The sequence below is a fragment of the Triticum urartu genome, chromosome 7, assembly GCF_003073215.2.
Source record: "Triticum urartu cultivar G1812 chromosome 7, Tu2.1, whole genome shotgun sequence".
Lineage (NCBI taxonomy): Eukaryota > Viridiplantae > Streptophyta > Magnoliopsida > Poales > Poaceae > Triticum > Triticum urartu.
Genome location: NC_053028.1, coordinates 454,461,568 through 454,478,868, shown reverse-complemented (window position 1 = coordinate 454,478,868; position 17,301 = coordinate 454,461,568). Strand labels below are relative to the sequence as shown.

The 17,301-nt window shown below is 45.5% G+C and overlaps 1 protein-coding gene across 1 annotated transcript; it reads right to left on the bottom strand.

Moving 5' to 3' along the window:
* Positions 1–2,644: 2,644 nt before the first annotated feature.
* Positions 2,645–6,737, bottom strand: LOC125524908. The gene is made up of 8 exons (XM_048689935.1): positions 6,604–6,737; positions 5,635–5,730; positions 4,706–4,807; positions 4,201–4,293; positions 3,942–4,034; positions 3,708–3,755; positions 3,013–3,092; positions 2,645–2,908 (listed from the first exon to the last, which is right to left on the bottom strand). Exons 1-8 carry the CDS (start codon positions 6,650–6,652, stop codon positions 2,795–2,797), a joined length of 675 nt encoding a protein of 224 aa, XP_048545892.1. The 5' UTR covers positions 6,653–6,737; the 3' UTR covers positions 2,645–2,794.
* Positions 6,738–17,301: the final 10,564 nt, after the last annotated feature.

Below are 17,301 nucleotides of genomic sequence, written 5' to 3'. Positions count from 1 at the left end.
ATAATTGCATTTTCCAAACCAAATTCATAATTTCTTATTCCTATTTTGCCAAAACAACAACAACTTGATTTTTTTCACTTTTTCAGAAATAGTTCACATTTTAAAATTTTGTTCATTTTTTCGAATTTTCTTCACTTTCTTAGAAAAATGTTGGGATATAAAAAAATCGGAATTTCCAAAGATTAATTGCATTTTGTAAAAAAATTGGAATTTCAAAACTTGTTCATGTTCACAAAAAATGTTTGAAATTACAGAAGTTGTGTACATTTTTTTTAAATGTTGGGATGACAAAAGTTGTTTGGGGTTTCAAAAAAAATCAGCACTTCAAAATTCTTCACAATTTCCAAGAAATGTTCAAAAAATGATTCAAATCTATCGTTGTTGTCTGTTCTTAAAGATTTGTGCCACACATTAATCACCAGTGGTCATCATCTCAAGTGGCTCTCTTTTTGGGGATTCTTTTTTTTTGGGGGGGGGGGGGGGGGGGTAACATCCTTTTTGGGATTCTTGGCATCATGTTGTTGTGCTTAAGTGCTTAACTCGCTTCGCTTCTGTGCCAATGGGCCAGTCCATTTCCGCCCCCCTATACGACACGGGAGCAATGAGCGTCCAATAGGAGCGAAATTTCCTATTTGAAGAACCGTGCATCAAGCTGTAGAGGTTTCACACAGGCTTCACGAGCGAGCGACGTGATATGGGCCGGCCCGTTAATGGTTGCTGCAATCCCGGTTTTGGGAACCTTCTAGAGGTTCCATACAGGTTTTTTTTCCAGTTTGGGGAACCTAAACTGGTTTTTTTTCTTGTTCTGGTTTTTTAGTTTTCCTTCTTTCCCTTTTTCCAGTTTTTTTCCCTTTCTCTCCCTTTTCCCTTTTCTGTATATTTTTCTTCTGTTTCTATTTCGTTTTCTTTCTTTCCTTTCCTTTTATTTTTCTTCTGGACAGGCACGCCAACGACGTTCATCGACAAACACCCTTTGTCGCCTAACTCACGTCGTTGAGTTGTAAATTTTGTTCCAGTTGGTACTACAGTCAATAAAAGCCTAAATGTTCCAGCACTTGCGTAATAGTTTTCAAAATTATTTCTTAAAAATAAATATTTCAAGAGTTATATATTAATATAAGATGTTCACACGTTTTATTTTATTTTATTTTATGTGACATGGAAAATATTCATATTATTCTGGAAAATGTTCACATATGTCAACAAAATGTTATGATTATGTAATGACAAAAAATTGTTTTCATATTATAAAGAAATGTTTGATTTTACGGTAAAAGCTCATGTATCTTAAAATAAATATTAACTTACAAAGAAAATTTATTATTTTTGCAAAAAATGTGTAATAAATTAATGTTTATGCATTTCAGGCCATGTATTTTTAATAAAGGGCTGGCACATTTTACCAAAATCATGTTTAGAAAAACATTATCTATTTCCAAAACATTTCCATGTATTAAGAAAAAAAGTTCATTTAAAAACATTATGCACATTTACAAATCTTCAAGTATTGTTGCACTTAAGAAACATAAACCAAAATAAATAAAAATTGGGAAAACGTGAAAGGAAAAAAGAAAACATAAGCAAAAAGGAATGAAAAAACAAAAAGATAGAAAATGAGAAGTAAATATAAAAAGAAACAACAGAGAAAATAGCCACAACAGGAAACCAAATGAGTTGTATAAAAAGAACATAGCACTCAATAAAACTGCTTAAAACCTGCTATTTATATTTCTATTTTTACTGCTTTCTAAAATTTTCAAATACGCAATGAATTTTTTGAAATATATGATAAACATTTTCTAAATACACAATGAAACTTTTCTATATATTTGAAATACGCTCTGAATATATGTTTTTAATAAGCGATGAACATATTCTAAAATTCCCAGTGCGAATTTTTTGAAACACACAATGAATATTTCACAATTGATACGATTTAGTACACGATGTATGTCTTTTAATACATGGTGAACATTTTGTAACTTCATGTCGAACATTTCTGAAATAACCATGAATATATTTATTTAATGACCAATATTTTTGAGAACACACTATAAACATTTTTTAAATACATGCTAAAATGAACCAAAAGAAAGAAGAATAAGAAATAAGCTAAAGGGGGAGAAGCAAAACAGGTAAATGCTAAGAAAGAAAAGGCTAAAAAGGAAACACGAGTAACTGAAAAATACAAATACAAAAAGAAAAAGGAAAAGAAAAAAGGGGTAGGCAAGGAGGAAAGGGAATAAAAGCAACAACAGAAATGTGTGCATGGGCAGTTAGCAACAACAAAAATGTGTGCTGAAAAACCGATGGCTCTAACCAAAATAGGAAAGGGGAACATATTGCACTCTGGGCAGCGGCCTGTGTGTTGGCACATATAAGTGAGTTCAACTTCCAACTTGCAGTAGGCTAGATATCGCAATCGCCAAGGATTCCGGTTTAAAGAGACAAGTTAACAAGGATTATTGGTTCATTAGGATGAAACCCCCAGGTGCCACCGACCATAGATTTCGCCCCCAACGTCTTATGTCCAACTAGGTGTAGCCTAAACAAAAACGAATTGTAGGTTGCTCTTGGAATATTCAGAAATATTTTGCCCAAAAAGAAAATAAATACTAATAAATAACAATATAAATACATCAGATGTGCAAATAACAACTTATATAATATTTCATTTACCAAGTATACATCATTAATGCATGCTTATTGTGATATGCTTACATGTATAAATTACAGACAAATGACGCTCACTAAGCACATGCTTGTGAGCAGCACGTGCATAGGAGTATATTATTCACGTGCTACACATGTATGCGTTTATTTGCAGTTCATGTAGGGCCAACATAGGCACCTGCATGCGTCTTTCTTCATTGAACTTGAGTCGCTCTTCATGGCTACACTCATTGACCTAGGAAAATTGATTTCAGATTGACGATTCAGTCATCATGGACATGGTTATGCATGAGACGTGGTCGCGGCGCGCCGGGAGGGGGGGGGGGCATTAAGACTTACAATTTGAGGTTGTATCGCAGCGACAGGATTTTCACGGGCCATATGGATAGCTCTGTTTGGTGGTCCAACGGTTGATGCATCTACAATTAAAATTAGGTGAGACTGACATATACTGCATCAGATTTGATAAAATATGTACTCCAATATTCATACAGTTATATAATGAGTAGATAATGCTATAAAATGTTGCACCGAAAATGTTTTTCAATTGTATCTAATTTGGATAGAGTGGATTTGGTTACAAATATGCATGGATATAGATCAAAATAGACACCACAAAATGAAAAATGTATTCTAGGCTGCAAATAAGTTATGTGCAAAGAGGTTCTATATAGAATTTATCATAAGTTAATTCAGGAAGCAAATGGTCATTGTCTCCCAGTATAAAAAAACATAACCATTCAACTATGCTACATGTTAGGTGGGTTGTGAGCATGTGCTCACCATGGAGCGTAGGTTCTAGAAACATAACTATCCCTGCGTGTATCTTCATTTGTGCATTTACTACCGCTATTCGACGCATTGGTCCCTTGCAGGAGCCAAGAACTTTAGAAGCAACATTGTAGGAGTTCAAGAGTGTCCTACTTCTTTTTGCTGGTCACCTTCATGGTTTATAATAGACTTGCTTGTTTTATCCATGCACATAACTAAAACGACAAATCTCATGTGATCCTTTTCGTAAAGAAAAAGCTTACCGGTTGATGTGTTGTTCTCAGGAGTTGAGACTACATTGGCACCATGACCTTGTGGGGTGTGAGGAGGGATAACAACAATCGACGATGGAACATTCAATCATGAAAAAAGTGAATTTCAACACATAAGCATAATTAAAATGTGGATTAAATCTTACACAAGTTTTGGGAGAGAAAATGAGTCTCTCCTAGAACAAAACATAATCATTTGAACTTTTTATATTTACATACGCATACCTGTATTGTTTTCATAGTTTGAGACTATCTTGGTAGAATTATCCTGTGTCTTGGTAGGATTTCCCGCTCCACCCATTGACGGGTAATTCACCCCTACGTGAAAAAAGAGTTCCAAAATATATTAACAATTTATTCTTAGTTTACATGGAAGACATGTGAGAAAGTAAACTAATAAGTTACACTAGTATAATGTAGACTTATTTTGGGAAATTTACATGGGCCTATATGGAATCATACTCAAATGAACATGCCCCAATACCTATATTGTTTTCATGGTTTGAGACAATCCTAGTAGAATTCTCCTGCTGGTTTATAGGATTGCCCACTCCACCCCTTGCTGGGTTATTCACCCCTACACGAAACAATGAGTTCCAAAATATATTAATATTCAATGCTCATTTTACCTGGAAGATGTATGAGAAAAGTAAAATAAGTATATTAGTAGCGTGTGGGCTTATTTTGGGCAATTTACACAAGTCTATATGAAATCATACTCAAAACAAACTTGCTTAACAGAAATTATAAAATTGCATATTATCATGATATAAAGAAGATATTTGCACATATATCCTTGAGTTTTGTTTTTAAAACGCCAAGAGATAGATGTTCTATCTAAACCAAGTTCCATGTTTTTTTGCCCTCAAAGGTCACATAATTTACCGGTTGTCAGACTAAATGTGCCTTTTACATAAATTTTAGAATAGCAAATAAGTCTACGCAAGAACATCAAAACATAACATTCTAATTTTCATACATCCACTTACTAGTTTCTTCATTTTGATGGGCTGGAGCTATAATGGTAGAATGAACTTGGGCTTGGGGGTTACTGAGATGGCCAACTCCACCCCGCATGGGAGCATTCCCCCCTTCATGGAGATAAATGAATTTCAATTTTCAAATAAAACCAAATAAACTAAAAGACATGTGAGAAACTAAATTATAGTAACCTACGAAAAACATATGAGCTTATTTTGGAAAAAACTTACATGTATATATGAAATAATAGTAAAAAGCATAATAAAAAATATGCTTGTTACCTGTCTAGCGGCTGCATGCGACTTAAAATAGAAATAGCAACTTACAATGTTCTAAAGTTTTATTAAGTTCCATTTAATTTTAGACTAATTAGCCGCATATATAAGTTGTAAAATGTCTTAAAAGCAAAGTCTTTATCAGGACAAGAAAATATAACCATTCAACCTTTGTGTTATCTACCTACGAGATAGGTTGTTTCCATGGGTTGAGTATATTCGTATGATAACATGGTGTATTGAAAGGATACCAAACTCCACCCCTCGATGGAGCATTCACCCCTTCGAATAAATAAAATATGTTCCATAAATTTTAAATAAATAAAATTCAGCGAAACTGTAAGCCATCCGAGCAAAGTAAATTGTCAAACACAACTCAATTAAGTCATTATTTTGGAAAACTTACATGCGTATGTGAAAATATAGTCTATAGACTCGCTTAAAAAGAATTGGATCTAATTAATCAGGACAGTGAGTTTTTGTATGTAATCCTTGGATTTAGTTCAAATATGAACCAAAAAATGACAAGTAGGTTATATGTATTGCGTAGGCATTAATTTTTGCCTCAAAATTTACAACATGGACATAAGTTTCGTATAAGAGCCAATGAGTCAAAAATAAAACCAAAATTTTGACTTCGGTCCCCTTCATCTTCTTACAACCTGCTGAACTGTTCCCATGAGTTGGGCCTTGGTTGGTAGTTCGTTCCTGCGTGAACTGAAGCTGTCGCCTAGCAGGACCTACAATTGCTGTATTTCCTGCAGGGAGAACAAAAAAGACAACAAAGAGTGATAAAACTGAAATCATGTGGGATACATTATAATAACTTATGCAAACTGTTTTTACATCCTTATAGGGAAAAAAATGCAAGTGTCCATGAAGATCATTGCAGATGTCCCGCAAAAAAAAAAGATCATTGCAGATGCACATGGTTCACAAAACAAGCCAAACTGCGTCAGATTTGGTGTTTTTTATAGCTAATTGCAAGGGTCTGCGAAATGTAATTGTGCTTCACAACAATTAAAATGTCCACCATGTCGAATTCGGGTAGCAGAGTTTTCGATGCACAGAGAACCTTGGATTCTCGCAACAACAACAAAAACCTTGGATTTTGCTCAAAACAGGCTAAACGTAGGTATGATATAGTATATGCCTAAAGAAAACCATCTGCAAATAGATATAACGACCCAGAAATAGAAATGTCAAAATGCACAAAAATAATACAGCAGATGTGTAAAAGATGGAATAATAGAGAAAACTCGACCAATACATGAACATAAAATAGTAGCTGTGGCCCTTTCCTTATAGAAGAAGGATCGCGAGGCGCCGCGGGGAAGGCCAAGACTCAGATCTGAGCGAACGGAGCTACTAGTATCGATCTGAGGCCATGAGAGACGCCTAGGTCTCAAGGATAGAGTTTAATAATCACTCAAAGAAACTTGACAAGGATGTGGATTATAACATGTGTAATCCCCATTCGAAACAAAGCTCGCACGCACGTATATATGCGAACATGCAGACGTCCGCACGAATTGATCACCTCAAGGAAAATGTGATGGGCTGGAAATCTTGCAACATCGGACGGATAACAAGTGATGACGCAGAAGAAGAACCAGGGCGAGAAAACTTACGTATAGGCAGGAGGCGCTGATTGTTGCTGCGCCTCGGTTCTTCCGGCATCCTGCTAGCACTCGTACTAGGTAGTAACTCCCCTCTTACTCGTAGCTAAGTTTGCCTTAGCTAGCTGATTGCTCTTGGATCTTGGTTAATGAGAAAGATGTTGAGTCTACGTATCCTCATTCCTTTATATATACACAGGCAGGCGTCTCTACATACAGTACAATTGATAAGGTCAAAGCTGTTAAAATTAACAAAATTTGTCGACCTAGGCAGGTGCAACCGTGCACATGCATGGATCGCCTGCACGGCGTGGGAGCTCGCTAGCAGCAGCCAAAGTTATTAGTCTAGCAGCACCGTCCGTGCACCCGTGCGGATACGTCATGCATGGATCATCTCATTTAGTTAATTAGAGAGCGAATATTCGATGGATCATCTCATTTAGCTGTAACCAAGCTAAAAAGTCGCGCGATAGCTCCTAGCTTACTCTAGCCAGCAAGAATGCAAGACCATACGCGTGACAGTTAATTCTCTTCCATTCGCGATAGCAGTTCGTACGTGTCCACATGCATTACATTACATGCCATTTGCTTGCGAGGTACGCGATCATCTCCTGTGTAAGCTTTGTCAACTTTTCCATCTCCCCAGCCGGGCGGCCTGTTTGACCCTCGAACACACAAACCACGACAGATCACATTCTGCTACTCCGCCTTGTTTTGGCTCTACCTGGAGATGTCAACTCTCTCTCTCTCTCTCTCTCTCTCTCTCTCTCTCTCTCGCACATATTATGGAAGACACAAACACGGAGATGATGGAAGACAAAGTCTTTGATACGATCGATAGTGATTAGTACATAAACACTGCACTTGCACTTGTCCCCGCAAAAAAAAAACACTGCACTTGCAGATATTATGGAGCTTAATCAGTAACATGCATGGGCTGTCACCGCCGGGCGACCCTAATCAGCTGCCATGTCTTCCCCGTTGAGCTCTCATGGAATTACTCGGCTGTAGTTTTTCTTTTTATCCAGCCGATGTTGAATGGTTACACTTTAGAAACACGACGTTTCATTCCAAAAAAGTCACAAATATTTTTTCAGAAACATGTGGAGCCATGTTTTTCTTTCATTTAACTAATTATTAAGAAGATTGTTGAACGGTTAGTTATAGAAAAACTGTTGAAAACAGATACATGCAGGACCAAGCCTGCTCAACTCCTTCACCCCAAACAGGGACAAGTCCACACTCGCCGACGGCGCAATGCACGCAACAAGAAACGACAACCACACCGACATGAGCCAACGGGGAGACCCGTTCGGCCTTGCTGGCAGGCCTTCCACCACTTAGTTCAGACGCAAGTTGTCTGTAGCAATACCCCAAGTTATCGACAGATAGACATAAAAACAACTTGTACATTAGACTGTCTGGCTATCTATAGGACCCAAAATTTTAGCAAAAAAGAGAAGGAAAAAGGACCCAAAAATTAGGAGGGACCGTTGAGCAGGGGATATGGCAGTTGGACGGGGAGGCGTCAAATTAACGACGGCTGAGCATACAATGGAAAAAAGTCTGTCGATAAGTAGCGATATTTTAGGGATATCAACCGTCTGTTAAATTCTAGACACCCTTGTTCTCTCTCCTCACTCTCTTACCTCCACGTAGAAAAATATCTCATGTGGCATGTGTTACAGACTCCTGACTAGACTGCATTGTATATGGCCTAGCAGAGAGAGAAAACCATTTTTAACTTCAGACACGTCGACAATCAACACCAAAGACAACCTCATCACCTCAGACGGTACGAGACCAGCCCCCTCAATGCTGCCAAAAGCCTCGGGGACGTCATCCAGACATCAATCCGCTCCGCCACACCCGACGCGGTCCGTCGATAGCACCTTTCGAGGTTGTGACCCCAACATGCCACCACTCATACCTGAGTTCCGACGCCACATGACCTAGATGTCTGCAACACAAGCTACACAGGGCAACCACCCGCACACCAACACCCCAGGAGCCGCGACCTAGACATAAAGTCAGATCGCCCCATCTAGGGCCCGTCCACCGAACCAACACACAGTTGTCACTCACATTGTTCCTGAGATCGCCATAGGCGCACAATCAAAGACCATCCAGAGTCGTTGCCCTGATGTTCACTGTTAGAAGGGAGAGAGGGATTTGTGGAATAGTTTTGTGTGTTGCTTGAGCCTCGTGGGCATATATATATAGGAGTACATGATCTACTTGGAGTACAAGGCAAGCCAGAATATTTCCTAGTCTAACCTATGTTTCCTAATACAATCACGTTACTCACCCCCCCCCCCCCGCAGTCACAACGGTAGCGACGTAGACGGTGAGACTGGAGAAGAATCCGAAGGCAAGCCGACGGACACCCCCCACAGTCGTAACGGTCAACGCATCGCGGAGTCGTGGCTGGAGTGGAAACCAACGAGGTTGCTCAAGCAGGCAGTAGCCCTTTGTGCCATTTTTCGATGTAGCCGAGAGCGTGGGTGGTGGAGCCGTGTCGAGGTAGTCGTGCGAAGAATGATGTGGTCAACTCGAGTTGGGGAGTCGGTGTCGAGGATGTCGCCATGGAGCCACGGGCGCAAGAAGGCGCCGAGTTAGTCATGGGCGCAGTGGTGTCGAAGTAGTGATGCGCCGGGAAGAAGATGTGGTTGACGACGCGTCGCGGCGGGTTTGCCAAGCCCGGGGACACATCATGGACGAAGGCACGCACCGGTGTTGCCAGCACTGGGCATGCGTAGACGGACAAAAACGAAGTTGACGAAGTGCCGACCAGGCTTGCCAGGGCCAGAGACACGTCGTGGATGAAGGCCCTGTTTGGTTCAGCTTTTATCAAAGGATTCCGTTGCCGCGCAGCAGAATCGGAACCAAAGAGCGAACCCAGCAGAATCCGATTCCAGAAATCCGCTGCCAAAATCTAAAGCAAAAGCGGAAGCAGCCCAGGACGTGCTTCCCAAAATCTGATTCCGCTGCGGGCCAAAATCTGAAAAAGCTGTATCAGCTGGTTTGCCAAATGACCTACATCTTTTCACATCAGATTTTCCACAGCTGTTTTTCCACAGCAGATTTTTCACAGCTACTTTTAGAAATCCACAGCTGAACCAAACAGGGCCGAAGGCACACATCAGTGTTGCCAACACCGGGCATGCGTAGACGAGGGACCTGCACGAGCTGTACGCCATGTCGGAGAAGTCGGAGGGGTCAGCAGAGAAGAACTCGACGACGATTGCGGCGTCCATCGACGCGGGGCCGATGTCACCAACGATGGTCGAAGTAGACGAAGTGGGCAGGATAGATGACGGCGACGCTGGCGACGGGCTGGTGCTTGGACGAAGATGAAGGGGGTGGACGGGCGGCGACGGCTACAAAGGTAGCGGCGACGACGGCCAAGGAAGAGCAGCGGCGGCTAAGTTAGGAGTGCGGCGGCGGTGCTCGAAGTAGGCGAAGAACCCTGGCAGCGTGACGAAGACCGGCACGGACGGTGACGTTCCTGCGCCAAGGGAGACGGCGCGGCGCATACCACAGAAGGTCGACGCACGGTGACCGCAGAGTGGACCGCGAGCCACGGCGCTACGGCCCGAAGGGGCGACGCACGACGGCGGCAGGCGGGTCGGGGCGACGGGGAAGACCTCGGGGCGGCGGCGGGACCGCGGGCCGCACTCTACGGCCCGAAGGGGCGACACAACGGCGGTTCGCGAGTCGGTGCAACCGCGGGACGGCCTCGGGGCGGCGGGGACCGCGTATCGCGACACTACGGCCCGAAGGGGCGACGCAGCGGCGAGCACGAGTCGATGCAGCCGCGAGGAGAACCACGGGGCGGCGGTGCTGTGGCCCGACGGGGCGACGCAGCGGCAGCCCGATGCTCGATCGGTGGAGAGGCGCTGAACTCGGGACGATCTTCACGGGACCTGCGGAGGCGCGCGTAACCGACGGGCCAGGTCGGTCGTGTGGCATAGATGAGGCGGCGAGCGGCGGCGAGCGGTGATCAAGCCGATCACGCGCGAGGTCGGGGACGCCGCTCGGTGGAGGCGTGGTGGCGGCGGAGTCCGAGATGAAGCCGGCGACGACGGACGGCGTGGGACGTCGTGCGGACGAGCTTGTCAGCACCAGCACCCGGGCTGCCAAAGCAACGCCGGCACCCGGGCAGCGAGGCCCGAGCGACCAACGGAGCAGCGCGCCCGAGTTGAGGCAGCCGACGCAGCGTCCCGACGCAGCCGGAAGGACGAGGCCGGCGAGGTAGACTGCCGGGCCGCCGTGTAGACGCGGCGGAGGCGGTGATGGATCGATGGGCGGGCCGGCGCGCGAGCGACGGCTATGATTGGCCGTCGCATGGCGCGAGGCCCGGGTCGGGGCGATGCAGGTGTCCCGGTCGGAGCAGGGCGGTGACGGCCGGCGCAGGGCGACGGGCGGACCGACACGCGGACGGCGGCTGGCCCTGACGGGCCGCCTCGGCGCGCGTGGCCGCCGGGTCGGAGGAGAGGCCGGCTGGTCGCGGGGTCGGAGTAGAGAGCGCAGGGGTCGACGGCGGCGGCGGGCGACGCAAACCGATCAAGATTAGATCAGAAAACCAAAAAAGAAAAACGCCGATCAAACTGACCGGCGAGAGAGCGAAAAACCGGTCAAGGGATCGGGAAAAAGACTCTCTAGGGCAGCCGGTCAACACGACCGGCGGACGAACCCTAGGTACGGGCGGCGGCCCCCGGCGGCGGTCATGGAGGCCGACCGCCTCGAGGCGGCGCGCGGGTGCGGAAGCGGCGGCGGCTAGGGTTTAGGATCGACTTGCGATAGATACCATGTTAGAAGGGAGAGAGGATTGGTGGAATAGTTTGTATGTTTGCTTGAGCCTCGTGGGCATATATATATATATATATATATATATATATATATATATATATATATATATATATACAGATCTACTTAGAGACAAGGTTGTAACACCCCGAGTATCATGCTACAGTAACCCCCTGGGTTTAATCTAATCTTTTTGGCTAAACAATGCATGATCATCTTTGATCCTATCTCATTTCAAATTTACTTGAATTCAAATTCAATTCTATAGTGAAATTCAAAATTTCACAAACATGAGAGCCTAAAATGTTCTTCTTGTGGCAAATAATCATTGGTTACTATTGGTGGTGAATCAACATTTTTATAAGGTGTTTCACTGCCCTAAACTAAATAAAACAAAGTGTCTAGTCGATAATTTTATTGCCTTTCTAATTGGTAAAAATACTAACTACTTTAATTTTGTGCCAAGTTAATTATAGCAGTGGCCTAAGTTAAAATGGTATTTTAGGTGCAAGATTAGTTTTTTATAAAACTATTTTGCTTTCTGAAAATAAAAGAAAACAGAAAAGTTTTTTTAAAAAAGTAAAAGAAGAGGTGAGAGAGAGAGAGCGCGCCCCCTGCCTTCCTTGGGCCTTGGCCCACCCAAGCCGGCCCAACCCAGCTGGCCGGCCCAACCGCCTCCCTTATCCCCCACCACCCGCAAACCCTAACCCCACCCTAGCCCAACCCCCCCCCCCCCCCCCCCCCACGTCTCGCTCCCTCTCCCTCCCCCGATCCAGATCGGGGGCAGCGGCCTCCGCCGGACCCGCGACCCTGGCGCGCCCCGACCCCTTCGCCCCGCCGCAGTGCGCCGTCCGCCACAGCGACCGCGCCGCCCCGCCGCCGACGCCTCGCCTCCACGGAGCTCCGCCTCGCTGGACGCCCTCGCCGCCTCGACGCGCCAACCCCGTCGCCAAATCGCCTTCATCCCGTCGCCGAACGTACCGTCCTCCTCCCCACCGGTGCCATCGCGCCTTCGCGCCGTACCCCTGCAAGGGGGGTGAGCCCTCCTTTCCCCCCTCGTTCCGCGTCGGCGTCGGCTAAATGCCATCACCGCGCCCTCTACGTCTCGCGCCCGCGCTCGCGGCGAGCGCGTGCTCGCCGCGCCCTGACCGCGCACCCGTTGCACCGCTCGCGGCCATCACCGCCGCCGCCGCGACCGGCGCTGCCCGCAGCCGCGCCGGACCTCCCCTGCTCGCGCGTCCGAGCCCCGCCCCGCGGCTCTGCTCCGCCAGCGTCGCCGCCCGTGCAGACCTTCCGCTGCCACCGCTCGGGCTCCGCCGCCTGCTGCCCCACACCGCGGCTGCCCCTACGCGCCCGCTCCGCCTGCCGCGGCCGGCCGGCGAGCCCCGCGGTGGCCACGCCGTCGCCTGGGTCCACCCCGCCCGGCTCCAGCACCCTCACGCCCGAGGCCATGCGGGCGGGCGGCCGCACCCATTTCGCCCGGTTGCCTCCTGGGCCACTGCCGGGTGGGGCCCGATGCCCCTGGGCCACTGACGTAGGGGCCCCACACCCCCTAAAACGAAAATTAAAAAGAAATGAAAATGTAATTAATAAAAATATTGATTAATTAATTAGTAAGTTAATTAATCCTGTTTAAATTAATCTAATTAATTAGTTAATTTAATTAAACAATAATTAATTAACTAAACCCTAATTAAACTAAACAGTGTATGATATGCGGGACCCACATGTAGTTGACCCAGTCAACTGCACAGTTGACTGCTGACGTCAGCATCATGCTGACGTCATCTTTTACTATTCTGAATAATGTTGAAATAAATAATTAAATTCCAGAATTAATAAAAACTTTAGAAAATCATATTAAATAAACCGTAGCTCGGATCGAAAAACTTTGTACATGAAAGTTGCTCAGGACGACGAGGCGAACCCGGATACGCAACCCATTCATCCGCCACACGTCCCTAGCATAGCAAACCTGCCACCATCCCCCTTCGTTTCATCTGTCCGGAATCCGCCTAGCGCCGGGAATTCATCCTCGGATGTTTATCCCCTCCGTCTGCAACGTGTAGTACTACGTTAGGGCAACGCTAGCTCAGCCCATTCGTCATGTTATGCCTTGTGATGCATTGTTTGCTCTGTATTTACTGTTTCTTCCCCCTCTTCTCTTTGGTAGACCCCGAGACCGATGATGCCGCTGTGATCGACTATGTCACCGACGACCCCTCCTTCTTGTCTGAGCAACCAGGCAAGCAACCCCCCCCCCTTGAGCATTCTGATATCGCCCATTTCTTTTCCTCTCATGCTTGCATTAGAACTGCTACTGCTTTCTGTATGATCCTACTCTGATGCATAGCCTGTTGTTGTTACCTGCTTTCATACCTTATCTGCTTATCCTAAACTGCTTACTATAGGTTGCTTAGAGATCCATTAGTGACCGCACCTTGTCCCAGTTGCCTCGCTTTATGTTTGATGACTCGATCAACGTGATCGACGTCCAGGCCCCGACACCGCACATCACCCCCTAGTTGTACGACACTACAGAGTTACTATCGAGTGCCGAGGGCGAACCTCATACATCACTCATGATGAGATCTCTGTAGTGTAGCTATTCGGTCGTGATCATCGAGGGTGATTTCCTCCTTAACTACTTTCGATACGGCTCTGTCGTGCAACCCCTCAAGTGTGAACCTCGAGGGTGAATCCTCTTACGTTCACCTTGATGATTACATCGAGTGGAATTCACCGAGGGTGATTCCTCTAGTTTTCCCCTTGGTGTTAGACACACAGTTACTATGGTTACTATGACTTTACAACTGAACCATGTTACTAAAGACGGGTAGGCCCTAAGGGGTACCCGCGCGAGCTTAATAGCGAGTGATGTGGAGTCGGGTTGACCTGGAAGGTGCCCACGAGATACTTACGAGGCGTGGCAGGGCATTCTTAGCCCTTGTCGCAAGTACTCGAGACGGGGCGACGGGGTCACATCGATCGTGAGTCTCTGCTCGTTATTGTGCGTTCCTAATCCACTACGATTTGGATATTTGATCCGAGGGGCCTCTGGCCTGATAGCACTAACCATCACGTGGGCATAGTATGGGCGTTCTGCGTCGTATACATCAGCCGAAGCTTAATAGACGTCAGCGACTGAGCGGCGCGCGCCGGGTTGGACTAGTAAGCACCTACCTTTCTGAAGGAGGTAGCTAGGTCTGCTCACCAGCCGCCCACGCAACGTGCAGGAGTTCCCGGGGAGATGGCCCATGACCCCTGGGGGCATAGGTTTAGTCCGGCGTGCTGACCTCTCTATTAAGGATAGGTCGGGTTGCGGCGTATTGTTTGGCGGAGGCCGGGCATGACCCAGGAAAGTGTGTCTGGCCGGAGTTAATCGAGCGTGGTGGGTAAGTTGGTGCACCCCTGCAGGGAAGAAAACATCTGTCGATAGCCTATCCTACGGTAACGGACACTTGGAGTTGTATCCCGATCGATACAACTAGAACTGGATACTTGTGATGAGAAATGGATTGTGATGAGACTTGGATATGAGATGATAACTGGATAGTATGGCTCTGGGATTGCTTTCTCGCAGGGAGTCGAGAAAGGATCTCTGGCCGAGGTTGATAACACTTCTACTACTTTACTTTATGCTACTCTACTCCCTCCTGTTGCTGCAAGATGGTGGTTTCCAGAAGATGCTAGTCTTCGATAGGCTAGGCTTTCCCCTTCCCTTCTGGCATTCTGCAGTTTAGTCCACAGATACAACCCATTCCTCTGATACAGATGCATACTTAGTTTAGATCTGATGTAAGTCTTGCGAGTACTTTGGATGAGTACTCACGGTTGCTTTGCTACTTCTTTTCCCCCATACCCGATTGTTGCGACCAGATGACGGATCCCAGAAGCCAGACGACGCCACTGATGACTACTACTACCCGGAGGATGCCTACTACTACGTGAAGACCGCAGACGACTAGGAGTAATTAGGAGGCTCCCAGGCAGGAGGCCTTGCCTTTTCGATCGTTGTTGCTTTTGTGCTAGCCTTCTTAAGGCAAACTTGTCTAACTCATGTCTGTACTCAGATATTGTTGCTTCCGCTGAATCTTGTGTTTTCGAGCTTATGTATTCGAGCCCTCGAGGCCCCTGGCTTGTAATATAAAGCTTGTATTATTTTAATTTGTGTCTAGAGTTGTGTTGTGATATCTTCCCGTGAGTCCTTGATCTTGATCGTACACATTTGCGTGTATGATTAGTGTATGATTGAATCGAGGGCGTCACAAGTTGGTATCAGAGCCGACTGCCTATAGGTTGCCCCCTTTCTAACTCCTTGGCCGAAGTTGAGTCTAGTCACTGAAAAACTTTTACTAACATTGGCTGTGTGTCTTACGGGCCCACGTCCCCATATGGGTGGTATTACTATCTTTTATTCCTCGTCTATACTCTGGGACTCTGATCTCTCTTCTATTCGGGTTAAATAATTTAGCTAACTCTAACACTAGGTTCTCGTAACCACTTCATCCCGGAGAGCCCTTCACCACAGATGACCGACTATTTCATCAGAAGACTCTGAAGATACTCCTCGATGAGTCCCGAGACCCCGTGCCCACTTCTTTGTAGTTCCCTACCACCGATATATCCTTATGGATAACTACATACCCTTGTCATTCATACAAACATTCCTTGTTGTTCTTGTTATTACAAGATGCCCTGAACGGCTATCCTTTGTTCCGAGAATCCTTTGAGCTTACTGCCTTGTAGTTCCTTGTCACCTGAATACCCCTACGGATAACTTTGTGCACCTACCGAGTATCCGCTCACCCTCAGTTGATTCATGTACTTCACAAAATTCTTCGTAATACCATTCGTTCTTGTGAAAATCCTCAAAAGCCTATTGTTCTTAAATTTCCTGCTTGCTTGCATTATGGTTAATACCATAAGTCTAGTAATCTTATTGTCAGCCTTTGTCATTATCATTTTGAGTCCGTTGATACAATATGTTGCGAATGCTCGCAACCCTCAATCAGGTCCTAGAATTCATCCTTCCGGCTCAGACGTCATTTTAACATGTGCTGAATCTCGATCAATCAAATCGCCATCGATTGTACCCCTAAGGCTTTTCTACCTATCCATCCCTAATCAGAGCATTGCTTCTGATCCCTTGTCATGGAATTCATAATTCCTTTGCAATTGAGCTTTGAGTTAGTCAGTTGTTTCTATAATCTGATCTCCTTGCATTCTTTCTTCCTCTGGTTGAATATTGATGCTCACATCAGATCCCTTGTGGACCACCAGACCCCTTTTTCGGATTTTATCCGACAACGTCCTTCATATTCAATAAGCTTGTGAGCCTTTCCTCGGATACATAATGCTTTTGGTAAATTGTATCCTCCGCTTTCTCAAGCATGCTCTACTACCGAGCTTGTGTTATTTATTCTCGAAAATTATGATATATGTTCCTAAGATGCCCCGATGGGTTGAACCTATGCCTTCCCTAATCTGTGCGAACTCGAAAGTTATGCGGATTATACTCTACTGGCTTTTCGTCCGATATACTTTCAATACTACAACTTCATCAAGAGCGAGAAGTAAAATGAAAGGTTATGCATTGTAGAAGTGGGAGTCGACCCTGAACCTTTGTGTTCATGCACACGGACATGGTGTGTAACTTATCATGAAAGCTTCTTGCAAGGATATTTAATCTTTTGAATAATTCTTCCGGTATCGTAAATTGGATCCCTTGCATTTATGGTCCCGACCATATTTCCTCCTTGATCCCATTTACTGGGTAAGTTAAATTACTTATCCTCTACAACTCATTTCCCCCGTCCAACCTCTACTCCGATATACCTTCTGGCATTGCACCTAGTACTTGATACTGGGAAGCTTTATGCCCCATCACATCATTCCTAG

What these genes read in the sequence shown, in the direction of transcription:
- LOC125524908 (XM_048689935.1), bottom strand. Translation starts at nt 6,652, where the DNA reads ATGCCGGAAGAACCGAGGCGCAGCAACAATCAGCGCCTCCTGCCTATA. An exon ending in AAACTATGAAAACAATACAG is followed by an intron (nt 3,756 to 3,941) that starts GTATGCGTATGT and finishes ACACCCCACAAG; the next exon opens with GTCATGGTGCCAATGTAGTC. An exon ending in CTGCGATACAACCTCAAATT is followed by an intron (nt 2,909 to 3,012) that starts GTAAGTCTTAAT and finishes CAATTTTCCTAG; the next exon opens with GTCAATGAGTGTAGCCATGA.